This window comes from Aquila chrysaetos, chromosome 5, assembly GCF_900496995.4.
Source record: "Aquila chrysaetos chrysaetos chromosome 5, bAquChr1.4, whole genome shotgun sequence".
Classification (NCBI taxonomy): domain Eukaryota; kingdom Metazoa; phylum Chordata; class Aves; order Accipitriformes; family Accipitridae; genus Aquila; species Aquila chrysaetos.
Genome location: NC_044008.1, coordinates 751,047 through 767,720, shown reverse-complemented (window position 1 = coordinate 767,720; position 16,674 = coordinate 751,047). Strand labels below are relative to the sequence as shown.

The following is a 16,674-nucleotide window of genomic DNA, read 5'->3' as shown; positions in this document are numbered from 1 at the left end:
CAAGGCCTGGCATGTAAGCCTGCAAACCGCAGGCAGTGACAGGGGGCACCTTGGCTGTTAGCTACTTTGCCAGATGTTTGCCTCTCCAGGTAGCTGGTCCCTTTTTCTTGAGTCATGGTAGCTGCAATGTAAAATTCTCCATCCTATGGCTTCTTGTGCCAAAATCCTCAAGTCTTCACCCTGAAGAAAGGTGCTGTTTCTGCAGCTAAAGGCTGTGACAGCAGTCAGCACTAAGGTGGAACCGGGCTGGCCTCCTGTGCTCCTCCAGCTGTGGGCAGCACCCTCTCAACCTGGGCTGTGGTGACCTTTCAGGACTTTGGGATGACGCTGAAACATGGAGCCTCTTTTCATACCCTGTAATTTTTCAACGGGTCCGGGTCTTGGTGGTGGCAGCCAGGAGCAGGTTTGAACCAGCTGCATGAAGTCACTGTTCCTGTAATGATGCATTTAGGTTGGTTGGTCAAGGGGAACCAGACCCGGGGGGGGGGGGGGGGGGGGGGGCAGGAAGCATTGCAAACTGGGACTGTTGGGTTTGGATTTCTTGCCAGCTTTCGTTTTAACACTGTTTCCCATCCCCTGCTGCAGAGCAAGGCCGTTTTCAGTGTGCGTCAGCTCAGCAGCTCCATGCAGCTGCCCTGCAGATCCCGTCCCCATGTTGTCGTGCTGCTGGTGGCCTGAGAACAGCGGTTTGCTCAGCAGGGACATGGGTGGCAGGGTGGAGCTGGGTCAAGGGACCACCCTCCATGGTGCACCCCCTTTTCCCAGGGAAGACGTTCTGCTGCAAGCCCAGAGCCCAGGCAGTGACTAATGCACCTGGGCAAACGAGAACAGCTGAGCCTTGGTGACACAGGGGTCATTAAACTGGCATCCCTTGGCAAAGAGTAAAACTTCCCAGAGTGAGCAGGAGCAGGTAGGACAGCACATGACAAAGGTCCTTGTTTGCCATAGGGAATGCAGGGACCAGGGCAGACTCAGCCTGGGCATGTCCCTGGGGCTGTGCCAGAATTTATCCCTGAGGCACCTGGGGACAGCCCAGGTCCTGTGGGTTCTGCAGCGCTGGCCCAGTGCATCTGGGGGGCAGCTGATGTCCGTGGCAGTGAGGCAAAAGGGCACGTGTCATATTAATTTTTTTATTAAATTCAGTTAGTTTTCTCTTTATATAATAACCTTTTTCCTCTAGGCACAATACAATACAAGGACTCTGTATGTTTGACACAATGTACAGAAACTTCAATAATCTACAACTGCTCAGGTAAGTTACAAAAACCTCCATGTTACACCAGCTACCTGCCACAGCCATTAATGTACAATAAAACAAAGAGGGGAACCTGGGGGTTAAGACTGTACAAAGAGTTCTGCACTGAAATAAAACATTGTACTCCTTTAAAAACAAGACAGGTAGAAGAGCTGGCCGAGCTTGTGGGGAGGCGGGAGGGTCAGGCCCCAGCCGGCACAGTGGCAGCGGGTCCTGAGCGACCTCACAACGCCTCTAGGTTCCTGGCAAGCGACCCTCAGGTGGAGTGGAACCAAACCCCCTCCGCGTTCTCACACCAGTGCAGGGGATGGATGAGGTGCTGCAGGATCCATTTCTGTACCGAGATTCCCCCTTTGCACTGACACAGTGACAGCAACAAGCAGGGAAGGTGGCAGCGGGCGGTGGGACGCGCAGCCCCCAGCTGCGCTGCGCTGCTGCAGGGCAAACCTGCCCTCCTGCGGGCCCAGGGCTCCTGCTGAGACCCCTCTGCCAGCAGGCTCGGCCTGACGGCGCGGGGCAGACCACAAGTCGTGGGGACCGGGGGGCTCAGGGAGGGGGAGAAGAGGGCAGCACTGTGCGGTGCCCTCTGAGGTGCTGCCCCCTCCGTTCCGCAGGAGGGCTGCCTGGGGTGGGGGGTGACCTGTGCAAAGAGACAGGGTGGCACCTGCCAGCACCGCTGTGACCAGCCGTGTCCCAGCCCTGGCCTCACGACCAGTGGCGACCCTCGGCCAGAGGCCCTGGCTGCAGCCGAGTGGGAGCCCTCGTCCCAGGGGCTGGTCTGGTCCTCCCCCATGCAAGGGGACAGAGGGAACTGGACCAGGACACTCAGGAGGGTGCAGCATTTGGTACCTCCCATGGGGAACGTGCCCCCCCCCGTGACAGCAAGCCTGACGGTGGAGGTAGAGGCTGTGCCCCAACTAGGACAGGGAGCCCCTTTGTCACAGCCTAAACAGGCACCTGCTTGCTGGGAGCAGGGTGGCCACATCCACATCCCCTCCTGAGACAGAGAGTCCAGCGCCTGCAGCTACAACCACCACCATCCCCAGGCAGACAGCAGCCATGCCCATTTGTTCCTGTGGAAGTCTGGGCCAGGTGAGGAGGCTCAAGGGCTGGGATGCTCTGGCTGCTGCCAGGGGGACACCAGCCAGGTCAGGATGGTCCCAGCATTCAGGCGAGTCACCACGAACACCGGCACCCTGAACTGCAGATCCCCGGTTCCAGCAAGACAGCAGCAAAGCCCAGGACACGCTTAGGCCAGCTACTGCGCTACGAGGAGGGAGCAGGGCTGGTTCTCCCCCTGTGGATGCTCTGGCAGACATGCAAGCCGTGGGGAGGACGAGGCAGGCAGGCAGCTCCCGCTTTCTCCAGCAGCACTGGGTGGGCTGGAGGTGAGGTGCACCCTCCCCAGCCGGCTGATGACACCCCTGCTGCCGCAGAGAGCTGGAGCGGGGCCGCCCGACGCGGGAGGTGCACAGAGGACACACAGTAATTACAGGGCTCAGACAGGCGTGGGAGGAGAGAGCGGGACAGGCTCCCGCCTGCACCCCCAGCCTGCTTCAATGCGAGGAATTCCTCCACTACACAGTCCTACCATAGTGTAACATACTGATCCTGCCCCCACTGCCGCCTGGGGGGTGCGTGGCTGCGGGCTCCCCAGCACAGCCCACCCGTGGCAGATGGGAAGGAAGGCCATCTCCTCCTCTCCAGTCAGTCACAGCCCTGGCTCGGACACGAGCCTGGGCACTGCCTCTGCTCCACGTGCTGGGGCCCGGGAGACTCTGTGCCTGGAATAGAGGCTCCTCTGAGCCAGTCTCACGCGTCCGACAAGCAGCTCTGGATGCGGTCGATCCACTGCTGGGCTAGCTGCACATCCTGGGCGCAGAAATTGTAAACTCGTTTCGTCGTCTTCAGCTGCAGGGGAGGAGAAAGGAGGTGAGTGGGAGCCGCACAACAGCGAGCCACCAGCACCGCAGCCCGGTGCTGCCGGGGCAAACAGCTGGGGTCCGTGGCAGAGCCACAGACCGCCAAGCTCCTTTCCCTAAGGCACAGCTCAATGCCACACTCACATCGAAGAAGGCTTTCTCGTCCACCGTCTTGGGGGCCCCCATGGTGGGGGTTCCTGGGGTGATGGACTCCACCTCAGCCAGGTCAATGACTCCTTTGCACTCCGTGTCCATCCGGCTGTCGTAGTACCGCAGCTGCAGGGAAAGGTCCCACACATGTCAGCTCACAGGAGGGAGGGAGGGAAGGACAGACCCCAGGGCTCACCTGCCCCTCAGTACCTGATGTTTGGTTTTATCCAGCACGAACCAGCGAGGCTTCCACGGTTTCATGAAGGCTCCCTTCTTGTACAGCGACCCCTCATAGGACCTGCGCGGGCCAGGCAGCACATTAGGGCGGGAAGGAGAGAGGGGCTGAAGGGCAGGTCTGTCTGTGGCACCCCAGCATCAGCGGGGACAAGAAGCAATCGGGGTCCGCGCTCTGCAGAACCCGCTTGCCTTCACCCCTCCCCAGACAGGGATCCCCCTCCCAGCACCACCAGCAGCCCCCAGCGCCCCGAGCCCTGCACCTGCCTGTTCTCGCTCTCCGACATCTGGAACTGGCTGTAGAGCGTGCTGGTGCTCTTGCGGCCACCCTGCTTCCCGCTGGATGGTGTGGAGGTGCTGCTGGTGTCGCTGTCGAGGCTGAGGTTGAGGGTAGAGCCTACACCGCTCTCCTGCAGGTACACACCCAGCGAGCGCCGGTGGTGGGAGAGGCTGGAGGACATCAGCAGGGAGCTGGGGGTCTGTGGGGAGCAGAGGGCACAGCGTGAGGGGGAGGATGGCACACCCAGCCTGGGGGCCAAGCACCAGCACGCCTCCTTGGTGCCAGGCTGCAGGAGCAAACACCCACTTTGCTCGGGGCACCCTTGGGCAAAGTGACCCCCCCCCTCCCTTCAGCCCCCCCGTCACACAGCCTCCAACCTACCCGGCTGCCCTCCTGCCGTGCCTCGGTGCGCTGGGAAGCTTTGACCTTGTCCCACGTGTCCTTCCAGCGCTCTGGGACCTGCCCCAGCTCCATCTCCAGGTTGTGCAGCTCCTGCGGGGGGATTCAGGCATCAGCCCAGGAGGGGAGAAGACCCCAGGGACCGCTGTCCCTGTCCCGGGGGGTTCAACCGACTGTGACCCTGCCACAACCCTGTCCCACTGTGTGCATGGGGCAGTGTCCCACCCATGGGCACACCATAGCGAGTCCAAGCCAGGGCCAAACCCAGAAGCAACGCGCAAGACCGTGCCACCACCAGCTGCGCTCACCTCCAGCAGTTTGGAGATGGCGTCAGGCTCCACGCGGCTGCGGTTGTCGTAGCACGGCCAGATGATCTTGCGCTTTGTCTGGGGGGCACTGGTGTCCTGCCGATCTGCCTCCTCCACGTGCTCCGGCTGCCCCTGCGTCAGCTCCCAGTCATAGGAGGGGCCCTCAGAAAGTGTCTCCTCTGTATAGTAGTCCCATACCTTCAGGTTGGAAATGTTGCTGTAGGGCCTTAGCACCTGCGGAAGAAGCAGGGTTATGCTCAAGAAGGGCAGCAGCGTCCAGGCAGGACATGTCCCTGGCCATGCTGCAGGGACAATCCGTCCAGACAGAACATCGGTCCCTTCACAATGCGCTTTCCCCAAGGGCGATGCTTTCTGACCAGTAACAAGAGGCAGCTGAGGCTGGAAAGCTGCAGGCTGGTCAGGAAAAGGCAATGCTGGACCAGAGAAAGGCAGAGCTGCTCCCAGACCAAACGAGAGCCCTGAGCAGCTGGGCCACAGCTTGCCCGCATCAGCAGAGAGCAGCCCCCTGCCCGGCCGACCTGCTGAGGCCACGTGCCAGAAGCTGCCGCTTCCTCTCCCCAAGGAAGGACGTTCCCAGCCCAAAACGAGACCCTGGCAGTTCCAGTGCGGGATCTCCCCTCTGCAGCCTCACCTACATCCCTGCCCGACTCCCCTCCGGGGACACAGCTTTCAGGGACCTGACTCTGCTCATGTCCCCCGAGGCAGCAGACACCCTCCCCAGGGCTCCGGTGCCACAGCTGGGCAAGACCACTCAGGTGGGCAAATGCCATGGTCTAGCTGACAAGCGGCTGCTCGCTCGGCCACACGCGGGTAAGGAGACACTGGGGTGCCCCTGGAAAGCCCCGTCTGAGCCCTCTGTGTCCCTGTGTCCTCTGTGTCGCAGGGGTCAGCTGGGCTGGGCTGACCCAAGGGCAGGAGCAGAGCTCTCACCTCCCCATCCTCAGGGGCATACATGTAGTTGAAGAAGATGGGGGCTTTCTTGTTGAGCCGGTCGATGTAATCCCAGATGGACTTGTAGACCTGCTGGCTCTTCCGCTCACCCTTCTCCTCGTAAAGGAGTCCTGTGGAGAAGAGAGCGGGGAAGGGGGGTTATTTGGGGCAAAGCACTGGGCTGCCATCCGCTGTGGGCCCCGCACACTGTCCTCACCCAGCTCGATGCGCTCGTAGTCAGAGTCCAGCAGGAACGTCCGGAAACGGTTGGAAATGTAGTGGTAGCTGAGGAACTTCAGGTAGTACTGGCTGAACTCAAACTCCATGGGGAACTGCAGGTGGATCTGCAAGGAGCAGCATGGGTGAGGCCTCCCGGGACCCACAAACTGCAGGCTGGCTCTGGACTCGTTTCCCGCTGCACAAGGAGCCAGCCAGCCCCGGTGCTGAGGGAGACCCAGCTGGCGCAGAGCCGGCAGCCGGTGTGCTCGGAGCTCACCTGATGTACGCAGTCCAGGAACTGCAGGAAGATGGGGGCAAAACCACTGCTCTGGCCGGCGAGGGTCTGGGCTCCGCGGTGGCTGAAGCGGTGCCCGAAGGACAGCCACTCCTTCTCCACGAGCAGGCGGAAGCCCTCCAGCGTCCGGTAGTAGGGGTCCGACAGCAGCTGCACCAAGGAGACCACCTGCAGGGACAGGGGGGCTCGAGATGCTCATGGGGAGATGGCCATGGGCAGCCGTCGCGTTCGGCAGCTGTAGGGCTCCTACCTGCGTGGTGATATCCCAGCCGTCCTCCAGGCTGACCAGCACAGAGGAGCCCGTGTCAAGGAGCTCCACCACCAACACCGAAATCTGCAGGATCTTATGGATCTGCCAACATTAAGGGCCAAGAGTTACTAGGGTGCAGGAAACTCATTTGCTGAACGTCTTGTGAAGTGACCCTTTCTCCTGGAATCAGGTGAGCCAAATGAAGCAGAGCACAGGGCTTATGCAGGGCCACGATACACAACCCCCGTGTTCACTGTGCAGCACCCTTTGTCTGCAACAGCAAGGCCAGTGGGGCAGAACCACCACACCATAAGCAGAGCCGTGGGTCCCTTGCACCCTCCAGCAGCCAGAGGGTCCAGTCCCCCAGCAGCTCCGCACTGGGACCAGTCCTACAGCACAGGAGCCACCTGGGTCACCCTGGCTACTGCCAGCACTGCCTTGTACCAAGCCCTTTATAGCGTTCAGCCGTCCTGCAGGTCCTGCTCTGCTTCCCCAGCCAGCAGCTGCCCCAGACACTCGCAGCTCTTGTGTCCAGCACCACAGAGCAGTACTCTGGACTATTTTATCTTTGTCCCTCATACCAACCTTGCTCCCTTACTGTCCCCCACTCCGTGCCACAGTGATGCTCTGGAGAAGGCACCTGGACCCTCCATTTTCACTTTGCCAGGAGGTAAGAGCACATGCCCTTGAGCGACAGCCGACAACAGCAAACACTCCTACCCTGGGGACGAACCACAGCCCCTCCAGGTTTTGGGCGACAACTGACCTGGGACAGCCACTCGGACTCCTCCAGGGACCGCAAGTAGGCGACGCTGGGGTCAGTGGAGGGGCAGCCGGGCACGCAGGCCTTCATCAGCTTCTTGAAGCTGGCCTTCACCTGCCGGACGTCGAACACCTCGATGGGAACCACCTCCCAGTGCTGCAGCGGGTCCGGTTTCACCCCCTGAGGGAGGAGAGAATCAGCGCGGTCCAGAGAGACGTCCCGAGCAGACCCACCGCCCCCCTCGCCCCGAGGAGGCTGCTGCCAGGCGTCAGGGTTACCTTCAGCTGTGACTTGTCCCCGATGATGTAGAGCGAGGCCCGGTGCTGGCGCAGGAAGCTGGCCTCCGAGGGCGTACCGTTGTGCTGGGCACCCAGCAGGTCTTTCCCAGCCAGGCGCGACCCGATCTCCATGTTCAGGGCATAGCTGCTCATGCGCCCACTGGCTCGGATGCTGCCCCACTTGCCTGCAAGACAGTCGGGAGTCAGGCTGGGGGTACCCGGCTGGCTCGCGGGCTGCGCTGGCATCCGCGTCCCCCCCGCCGGGCTGGCACGGGTGCGAGCAGCTCACCACAAAAGTGACGGCCGAGCTGCTGCCACCCCGCAGCCCAGCACCCTGGGAGCACATGCCGGGAAAGTGCTGGGAACCAGGTTTGCTTTTGCTCCTTCTCCTTGCTGGGTGCTGTAGGACTGCCTTCCCGGTGGATACGGAGACCAACCCCGGCGGCTCCGCGTCCCATCACCTGCGCAGCCACACCGCGCTCCCGCCCCATGCCTGTGCCCGCACCGCCAGGACCTGACCCTTCCCCGCCAGCCAGACCCTGTCCCTGGCCACCACCACCACCCAAGCACCAGCAGATGCGCAAGGAGCCTAAAGCAAACCTGAGAGGACGTTGCAGGATCAGCTGGGGACAGGCCCGGTACTTACCGCTGGCACCGCGAGCTGGACCAAGCCAGCGACATGCTCGGTGGAGGCGTTCGTTAGCAGGCTGAGCTGGGGTGTTACTGGGGCATTAGTCGTGTGAAGGGTGGGAGTGTGTGTGTGGGGGGGGTCAGTCGGTCAGGTTAGCACCCGGGTGGTGGTTAGGCGGCCGGCGGTACCGTACCTCGGGGCGTCTCGCGGCCCTTCGCCGACACGCACTTGGGGGTGGAGAGAGTGATGACCCTAGCTCTGTGACCGAGCCCTGAGAGCACAGGACGAAAGCAACCTCAGCGAGGGCACCGAGGCGGACCCACGGATCGCGCGGGCCAGGCGGGAAGAGGCGCCCGGGGACCCGGACGGAGAGACTGGAGCAATGAGTGGGATGAACAAGATGGCTTCGGGGTGCTGCAGCAGGTCCCTCCCTCCCTCCCTGAAGCTGCCCCACGGCAGAGAGCTCGGGGGGAGCAAAGGGGAAGCAACTACTCTACAACAGCTGCTCCGAGCCGGGGGGGCCTTCGCGAGGCCCCCACGAGGCAGCGTTCACTCGCACGTCCTCACCTCCACGGCTAATAGTACCGGGCCCATCGTCCTTCCCTCCCATCACCTGCTTCATGAGCGATCCCAGCTTAGGCTGTCTCTTGTCGGAGAAATCTGTAGCACCAACAAAATGTCAGCTCTCGGCCTCGCTGTGCCGCTCCAGAGGACCCTCCCGCCTTACCTCCCCACAGCTGCTCAGGAGGGAGGGGAAGGGGCCAGAGAGAAAAAGCGGCAGCAAGCAGGAGAGCCCGGGGCTGGGACCACGAGGCCAGCATGCGGGAAACACCTTCCAGCTGGAGCCACGGCAAAAAAGCAGCTGGTGCCGCAGTGCGAGCAGGGGCTTGACCCTCCCGCAGTTCTGCCCCGGCCCTGCCCCAGGCACTTTGCACCGCGGGGGCATCACCCAGGCACTGCCGCAGCCCGGCAGCCCCCTACTCTGTGGCTCCCTTGCCACCACACCGGGTCACTCCTCTGCCCCCCGTTCTGCTGGTCTGACCCTCCTGCCTTCAGTCACGGCTCCGGGCATGTCCCCCCACACCAGGGGAGAGGCCTCGGAGGGGCTTTCAGAAAGTCCTCTCCTCCCCGGGCTGCAGGGAGTCCTGGCTGGGTTCCCCCACGGTCCCTCTGGCCCCCAGTCACCTCTGCAGCTATGATGGGGTGGAATGGCTGGGACAGAGGATGAATGACACCGGAGCGTGGCAGGGCAGCGACGGGCAGCTCTGCTCCGGCAGGAAAGGGCAGGCTGCTCGGAGAGCAAGGGGGGCAGAGACTTACCGAGGTTTCCTGCGACAGACCCCGAGAACCACTGCCCGCTGCGCTGGGGTGCAGACGGTGCCGAGATCTCAGCTGGTGGGGTCTGTCCCCACCCGGTCCCCAGCGAGCGCCTGGATCCGAGCACAGTCTGGGGTTCCCAGTGCTCGCAGGTCCAGGGCCACTGGGTTTCCCAAAACCCATCCCCACACCACCAGCCACGGAGGACCAGCTAGAGCTGGGAGCTCTGGAGAGCGTGCTGGAAAGGCTCTGCTGCTGCCTCTGACGTGGGAGACCGGGGACAGCAGCTCACCTGGCTGCCCAGGCTCTGGGACGGACAGCACGACCCGTGGCTGGGGCCCTGCGCACACGAGCATGAGCCCTCCTGCATCCCTGCCGCGCTGCCGCCCGCGACCGAGCTCCTCACCTGAGCTGCTCATGTGCGCGGAGGTGAAGCCACTGAGCGTGTTGCGCCCGCTGGCGTCGGCGTAGTGCGGCATGGAGTTGATCACAGCCTGCAGGTACTTCTCCTGCTCCAAACTGGTGGAGTCCGTCTGCGAGGGGCCTAGGAGGAGAGCCACGAGCATCACCGCTCTGCCACCGGCACGAGACCCGAGGAGGGGTCTGCAGCCCGCTCCCAGCACGGGTGCTGCCCAGGGGCGGAGGGGACGGGCACCTGCGGTGGGTGCGTTCTGGGACTTGAAGAGGCCCACGACGCCCTTGCCGTGCAGCCCCCCCGAGCGCAGCAGCACGGCCTTGGTGCGGGAATTTCGCCAGCACACCACGGGGAAGCGGTTCTGGCGGTAGCAGCGGGAGATCCGCTGGATCGTGTTGTCCTGGATGCTCTGTGGCACGATGAGCAGCCCGGGGTAGCTGCAGGAGAGAGCGGAGGCTCTGCAGAGCCCGGCAGGGCGCAGCACGAGCCACCCTCCCCTCCAGCTCCCACAAACCAGGAAAGACCCCCGCTGTCCTCTCCTAACCCTGCAGACCCCCCTCCTCAGCCAGAGCCCTGCTGAGGCTCACCTCCGACAAATGGCGTACATGCGGTTCACGGTGGAGATGCGGAAGGGCTCGTTCTTGGAGCGGGTGAGACTACTGCTGAGGGTGCCCAGCCCCATCCGCTGGTAGTCGCGGCAGCAGGCTCGCTCCACCAGGTGGTTGATGGTCATCTTGTCCGAAGGTTTGATGGTGGTGGTGGGGGTCAAAGTGCTTCTGTCCATCTCTTCAGACACTACGGAGACAAAGGGCAGTCTGGGACCACCCTCAGCACAGACACAGCGTCCCACATGCAGCTGGAGGAGACGGCCGAGCTGGAGACATTTCCCAACCCAACAGAGACAGGACAGGGCAGGGCAGGAGCTCCCTCCCACCACCTTCACCTGAAACGGGAGAGCTCAGCTGCCCCGTCAAAAGGGCTGGGCACTGGGCTTTGGCATGAGAGCCCTTATTTGTGAGGTTAAAAGCACAAAGAAAAGCCAGCTGCCTGGGTACTGACGGGTAGAGCAGATTATTTTGGTGCTTTCACATCGCTTGATACCACTGAGAGATGAGGAACAACCCACCACAGATCTGTTCAGTGCTGCTCCGTCACACTGGTCTCACCTCCTCTCAGAGGAGAGCAACCTCGTGGGAGAGGGGGGCAACATGGGCGAGACCTCGGCTCCAGCGAGGCTTTCAGCCCAGGACACTTCCATCCAGGCAAAATCACTCTCAGGTGGACACATCCCATGGTGGCTGCCCTCCACAGGCAGCTTTCCTAATGCTCCTAGCACATTTCCTAATGCCAGAACTGGAAAACAACAACAGATCTCAAAGGCATCTCTTCTGGGCCTGAACGCAGCTGGTGTTTTTGTTAATAACTTAAATGATGGACACAGTGGAGGCTTGTAAAGTCTGTGGCAGACCTCGAGCTGAAAAGCGCTGCAAACAAACTGGGGAGCAAACGAAAGGAGCAGAATCCAAAGTATCACGGTGAACAGAAGGAAAGATCCAAAATCAGCCATGGCCAGTCTGGCAGATCAGCCCCACGTGCAGCAGGAGGGACTGGTCCCCGCAGACACTGCTCCCCACCGAAACCCTAAACCCCATCCACCACGTCTTCTCTGACAGGCCTTCCCACCTGGGAAGGTTGTAATCTTCAACACGGAGGACTCCTGTCCCTTCCAGTCCCTTGTTACTCTCAAACCAGTCAAGCTCTTCTCATGTCTAACCTAACCTGCCTTGCTGCAGCTTAGATCTGTGACTTTATCTGAGGAGCTGTGGCCACAGACCAAAGAACTCCCTCCTCTCCACAGGGCTCACTAGGTGTTGGAAGTATGTTTAGCTGCTGACTGGCCACCACCAGCAGACGAGAGCTGGTGGACCGTCAAACACTGGGAGACGCGACCGTGGCAGCAATCCTCTGCACCAGGGAAGCTCCCACGCCTGTGTGTGGTCCTGACAGCCGAGACCTCTCCCAGCTGGAAGATGCTCCTGTGCCAGCAAACACCCCGCTCCCCACAGCCTCCCTTCCCTGCTCAGGGTGCTCCCAACCTGAGATCTCATCCTCGTTGTCCTCTGGGAAGTGCTGGCTGCTCCGCTGCTCCCACGTGGGCGGCGTGTATTTCTTTCGCGTCACGTACTGGCGGCCGATTGTTTTCTTGGCATTTTTCACCAGGTTTTTGGAGAGTGTCCTGGAACCAGAGAAGAGGTTGAGGCCAGCTGACACCACCTCCCACACGTGCATGACCACAGCCCAGCACGGCCAGAAGAGCAGCCCCTGAAGGGTTAGAGACACCAACACTCAGTCACACCGAGAGCAAAGCAGAGACAGGAGCATCGCTCACCACCGGCTACAGGCGCGGGGTCAAAGTCACTGTCACCACAAGAGGAGAGATGTCACCTGCTAGCTCCCTGGCAGGGAGGAGCTGGCTCCTCAGCTGTAGGAGGGCACCAAGCCAGAGGCAGAGACTACAGCACTTGCCTTCCCCTGGGGGGACTGGGGTGCCCGGCGAGGCTGGACGGCATAGCCAGGCTGAGCAGGCATCCCAGCCTCCCGATCCAAGGGGACACCAGCCTTGTCCCGGGCTCTAACGCCATCACCTCCGCATCGGAGCTCCCGCAGGCAGCGATATGGCTCGTCCCCGGAGGAGGTGGGCTCCAGCTCATGGCAGGGGCCAAGGGATCCACCGCAGGAACGTTGCTAGCCCAGCCTGGACACAGGGCTGCTCCTCCCTGGGCAGAGGGGAGGCAGCTTGCAGAAAGTGACCTGCTCGATGCCACGTAAGGGCCAGGGAGAGCTGGGGTCGGCCACTCCCGAGGGCAGCCCAGGGAAAGCAGAGAAGGGAGGAAACCTTCCAAAAACCCGCGGGTGATTAGGCTGTGTGGTCAGAACAGGCTCCGCACGACGGAGCTCCAGAAAGCAGGAATTCCTGAAGGCAGGAATGGCCTGCCCACACGCAGGACCTCGCACTCATCACTGTCCCAGTGAGCCCTTGGGCTCAAAGGGGAACAAATAAAGGAGATGTATATCTCACATCAGCCAGGGAAGGGGCCACGTTCAACCCAGGATAACAGCTACGCTGGTGCGAAGATTTCTAGAAATTCACCTTATCAAGACAGGGGCCAAAGTGAGACGAGGAGGTGCCTTGTTCTGCTTTGCAAAGCAGACGGTGAGGGCATCCAACTGCTCCCTACATTTACTAAGGGCGGGAAAGCCTTAGGACTGAGGGAGAAAGCCGTCCTGAGAACAAACGCGTGGGTACAGAGGCTAGGAACGGGAGGGCTTTCTAACCAGAGGAACAAGATTTGCAGATAGTGTGGAGCACTGGAAGCAGACTTGGAAGAGGGTGACAAAGCATATTTCACAAGTTCGGACAGACCTCTGAGACTGTGCCCAGGCCCGGAGCTGGGCCCAGCAGCTCTAGAGGTCTCTGGAGGTTAGTGGTACAGGCACAGCTCCCTCAGCATGTCCTGGGATCCACCAGACTGCCACGGAGAACTAGGATGACTGACCAACCGCTGCCAGAGGCCACGGTGCTGCGATGGTGAGAGCACACACCCCAAACCTGAACGTCAGACCAGCCGCCTGGAAAAGGGCATTCCCCAAGTCACAAGCCCACAGCCCAGGTCGCATGCAGAGCAGGTGAGAAGAAACCCTGGGAGCAGTGAAGGCTGCAGCCTGAGCCAATGCCACCTCGCAAGCTCCCGCCCAGGGTGAAGGCATCTTACGTGGTTGAATGGCCAAGGTGCCCGAGGGACATGACCCCCACTGTCAGGCCCTGGAACATATCGGTCACCTGCTGGGAGCTGAGTCACAAACACACGGGAGAGACGCTTAGACTCCAGGGCACACCAAGCGTGAACACAGCAGCAACCAGACCCCAGCGCTACAGCACTGCTTAACCTAGCCAACGAGCGCAGGAGCAGGGTCTGGCCGCAGGTCAGCACCACACACAGAGCTTTGCCACTGCCCCGCAGCACTTCCCATCCTCCGGCACAGCAGAGACTGCTCTCTCGTGCCCACTGGAACCTCTCCCGTGAGATGCCTCCTCGGGGCTTGCGCTGTTTTGGCCTGGGCAACAGGGCAGGGAATGCCACTGAAGCAAACACCCCGCTTCCCAAGTTTGACCGATCCTCTGCGTGGGGCTGAGAGAACCGCTGCCAGACGTGTAGCATGTCCCCCCTCCAAAGACAAGTGGAGGTCCTGTGCATGGAGAGGTCTGAGCAAGGTAGGCTCAGGGACCCTGACCTCCAGCTCAGGAGTCCGTGCCCCAGCTCTTCTTGAGTGACCCCTGCTCAGCAGCTCTTTGCTGGGTGGACTGGAGGAGGGAGAGGAGAAGCCCTGCAGTGCCTGAAAGGGTCAAGCGCATCCCACATGCTGTTCTCCCCACGGCACAGGTACCTGAGCGAGGGGTTCTTCTCCTTGGCCTTGGGCTGCATGGCTTGCTTGGGTGACTGGCCCACAGTGAAGGCGAAGGTGCCACGCACGTGCTGGGGGTAGCGCAGCTTGTGCAGGTGCTTCCTGAAGACCTCAGCGCTGTCTGAAGCCACCTCCTCATCGAAGGCAATCTTCAGCAACTGCAGGAAGAGCAGAGAGCAGGCTGAAGGGTTGGTCACGGCATGCTCAGCACGGCTGGGCCAGGGGACTGGGAAGGGCTCTTCCCACAGCACAGGGCAGAGCTCGGATCCCATTCGGGAGCAGGGACCACAATGGGCACAAGCCAGGCTGGGAGGCTGCCCTGTCTGCCCCTCCGTGCCAGTTACTCTGTCCCATATCCCTTCCTCCTTGACACCGCTCTGTACCCGGCACTACTGCTCCTGTAATGTCCCCAGAGCCCGGTCACTGCAGTCCTGAGCACGCAAGATGGGCAGGAAGGAGTAGACAGCACATTTTAGGTGCTCTCCTCCCAGCACTGCTCTACCTCAACAAATTTCTCAAAGATGTAAAATGCTGAATGACTACCCACATTGTGACATCTCTCCCTGCTGTATTTCTCTCCCCCAAGACCTGCCACAAGGTTTTGCAGAACCACCTCCCAGGGCACCGTGTGGGGACACCTCACACCTTCTCAGGGCTCCAGCAGCCACTGGAGCAGTTGGAAAGGAGCCCCAAGCTAATGAGCAAGAAGTTGCTCCTGTGTACAACAGGACTGTGACTGGAGCACCTCCCCTGGTTGGAGGTTGGAGGACAGGTTGTTCAGCCTGGAGAAGAGAAGGCTCTGGGGAGACCTTCTAGCAGCCTTCCAGTACCTAAAGGGGGCTTACAGGAAAGCTGGAGAGGGACTTTTTACAAGGGCATGTAGTGACAGGACAAGGGGTAAGGGCTTTAAACTGAAAGAGGGTAAATTTAGGTTAGATGTAAGGAAGAAGTTCTTCACTGTGAGGGTGGTGAGGCACGGGAACAGGTTGCCCAGAGCGGTGGCAGATGCACCATCCCTGGAAACGTTCAAGGTCAGGTTGGATGGGGCTTTGAGCAACCCGGTCTAGTGGAAGGTGTCCCTGCCCATGGCAGGGGGGTTGGAACTAGATGGTCTTTAAGGTCCTTTCCAACCCAAACCATTCTGTGATTCTATGGACCACAGTCTACTCCTTTCTCTGCAAGGGGGCCTCTGGTTCCATCCCTTCAGGTGCACTGTCACCTGCTACAGAGGTTGTCTTTGGTCCCCTCAGGAACACTACCCCCAAACCACGTCAGCCCAGGCAGCGAGTGCTTCGTCCCAAGGGATGGTACCAGCCATGGCCACATACCTGCTGGGTCCCACCAGCAACGTGCTCCTCAGCTGAGGCAGTGCAATGCAAAGGAGCAGCCTACAGCCCCACATGGTCTCACCTGGAATGTGCACGAGCGCAGCTGCAAGCCCTCCTGGATGAACTGATCCACCTGGGCCTGGATATTGATCTTCTTCTCTTTGGTCAGTGAGGCGATGGGGAAGGATCGGATCACCACCTGCTCCCCCACTGGGCACAAGCATGGGAACAGGTTAGCCACATCCTCAGCCCAGCACAAGAGAGTCCCATAGGATTAAAGCAGCCAGAAACAGGCTAGACATACGACAGCCAGCCCATGGCAACTTGTAGATGATGCCTAGGATGTGCATGAGTAATTTATCATCTACCAAAGGTGGACAGCAAGAGCAAGCACCTCCTTTGTAGTACTGGGAGCAACCATCAAGCTTGTGGTGGTTGCAGCAGCCCCCAGCAAAGCCCAGCGCTGGCTGGTCACTCACCCAAGGCAACCACTCGAGGCCCTTATCAGCAACTCCTGCAGCAAGGTGAGCTGCAGCCACTGCTCTAGGAGAGCTACCGGGCACCTCCTCCCCAGGCATTACCAACCCCTGAAGACAGAAGATGCGATGCACACAAGACTCTTACCCAGAGGGTCCGTGGGAGTGCCTTTGAAGATGATGCGGTAAGTGGTGAGGAAGATGGCTCCTTCTGCGGGGAGGAGAGGTGGACCACCAATATTCCCTCCAGCAGCTTCTTCCCGTCCATCAGGCATGAGGTACACACGGAGCCCTTCCATCACACACTCCTCACCCACCAACAGGTTGGGGCGCAGCAGCTTTGGCTACAGGGATGTACAACAGAAGTTAAGGCCCATGCAGACTGCGGAAGGGGAACTGATAGCCCCACACAGCACCAGAACCTTCACCCCACTGCAGCAGGCTGGGTCCATACCTTCTGGATGGGAGGAAGCCTCTTGCTCTCCCTGTGCACGGCATCCAGTGTCTCTATGTGCATCTGCACGATATCTGCGGACAAACATGAAGTTAGAGACTGGGAGCAAAGTCCTGCCCTACACACCACCCAGCAGGCAGCCAGCCAGCCTGCCCTGCAGCACTGTGTGTGCCTTCTCTTGGCCTTCCCACTGCTTCCTGCAGAACCACCTCTTGAGCAGACCCCTGAGCTGATCTGGCAGGATCCCCAGTGAGACCACACAGCTGCCCATTCCCCAGCACTGCT

The 16,674-nt window shown here is 60.8% G+C and overlaps 1 protein-coding gene across 7 annotated transcripts in view; it reads right to left on the bottom strand.

Annotated features, from left to right (window-relative positions):
- Positions 1 to 1,116: 1,116 nt before the first annotated feature.
- The window catches only part of SBF1 (SET binding factor 1), an 86,020-nt gene continuing 70,462 nt past the window's right edge, over positions 1,117 to 16,674 (bottom strand). For 2 of the 7 annotated variants that reach the window (XM_030014398.2, XM_030014399.2), the window contains 22 exons: positions 16,390 to 16,463; positions 16,084 to 16,279; positions 15,542 to 15,669; positions 14,114 to 14,289; positions 11,764 to 11,903; positions 10,255 to 10,462; positions 9,908 to 10,104; positions 9,659 to 9,796; positions 8,503 to 8,595; positions 8,129 to 8,206; positions 7,305 to 7,489; positions 7,030 to 7,206; positions 6,264 to 6,365; positions 5,996 to 6,181; positions 5,717 to 5,843; positions 5,500 to 5,630; positions 4,549 to 4,782; positions 4,223 to 4,333; positions 3,829 to 4,040; positions 3,538 to 3,625; positions 3,322 to 3,453; positions 1,117 to 3,166 (listed from right to left, as the gene is read on the bottom strand). In XM_030014398.2, coding sequence (XP_029870258.1) covers positions 3,068 to 3,166; positions 3,322 to 3,453; positions 3,538 to 3,625; positions 3,829 to 4,040; positions 4,223 to 4,333; positions 4,549 to 4,782; positions 5,500 to 5,630; positions 5,717 to 5,843; positions 5,996 to 6,181; positions 6,264 to 6,365; positions 7,030 to 7,206; positions 7,305 to 7,489; positions 8,129 to 8,206; positions 8,503 to 8,595; positions 9,659 to 9,796; positions 9,908 to 10,104; positions 10,255 to 10,462; positions 11,764 to 11,903; positions 14,114 to 14,289; positions 15,542 to 15,669; positions 16,084 to 16,279; positions 16,390 to 16,463 — 3,212 coding nt within the window. In that variant the 3' untranslated portion in view covers positions 1,117 to 3,067. The remainder of the gene's footprint in view (positions 3,167 to 3,321; positions 3,454 to 3,537; positions 3,626 to 3,828; positions 4,041 to 4,222; positions 4,334 to 4,548; positions 4,783 to 5,499; positions 5,631 to 5,716; positions 5,844 to 5,995; positions 6,182 to 6,263; positions 6,366 to 7,029; positions 7,207 to 7,304; positions 7,490 to 8,128; positions 8,207 to 8,502; positions 8,596 to 9,658; positions 9,797 to 9,907; positions 10,105 to 10,254; positions 10,463 to 11,763; positions 11,904 to 14,113; positions 14,290 to 15,541; positions 15,670 to 16,083; positions 16,280 to 16,389; positions 16,464 to 16,674) is intronic. The other 5 variants (XM_030014400.2, XM_030014405.2, XM_030014403.2 and 2 more) reach the window with 3 other exon arrangements.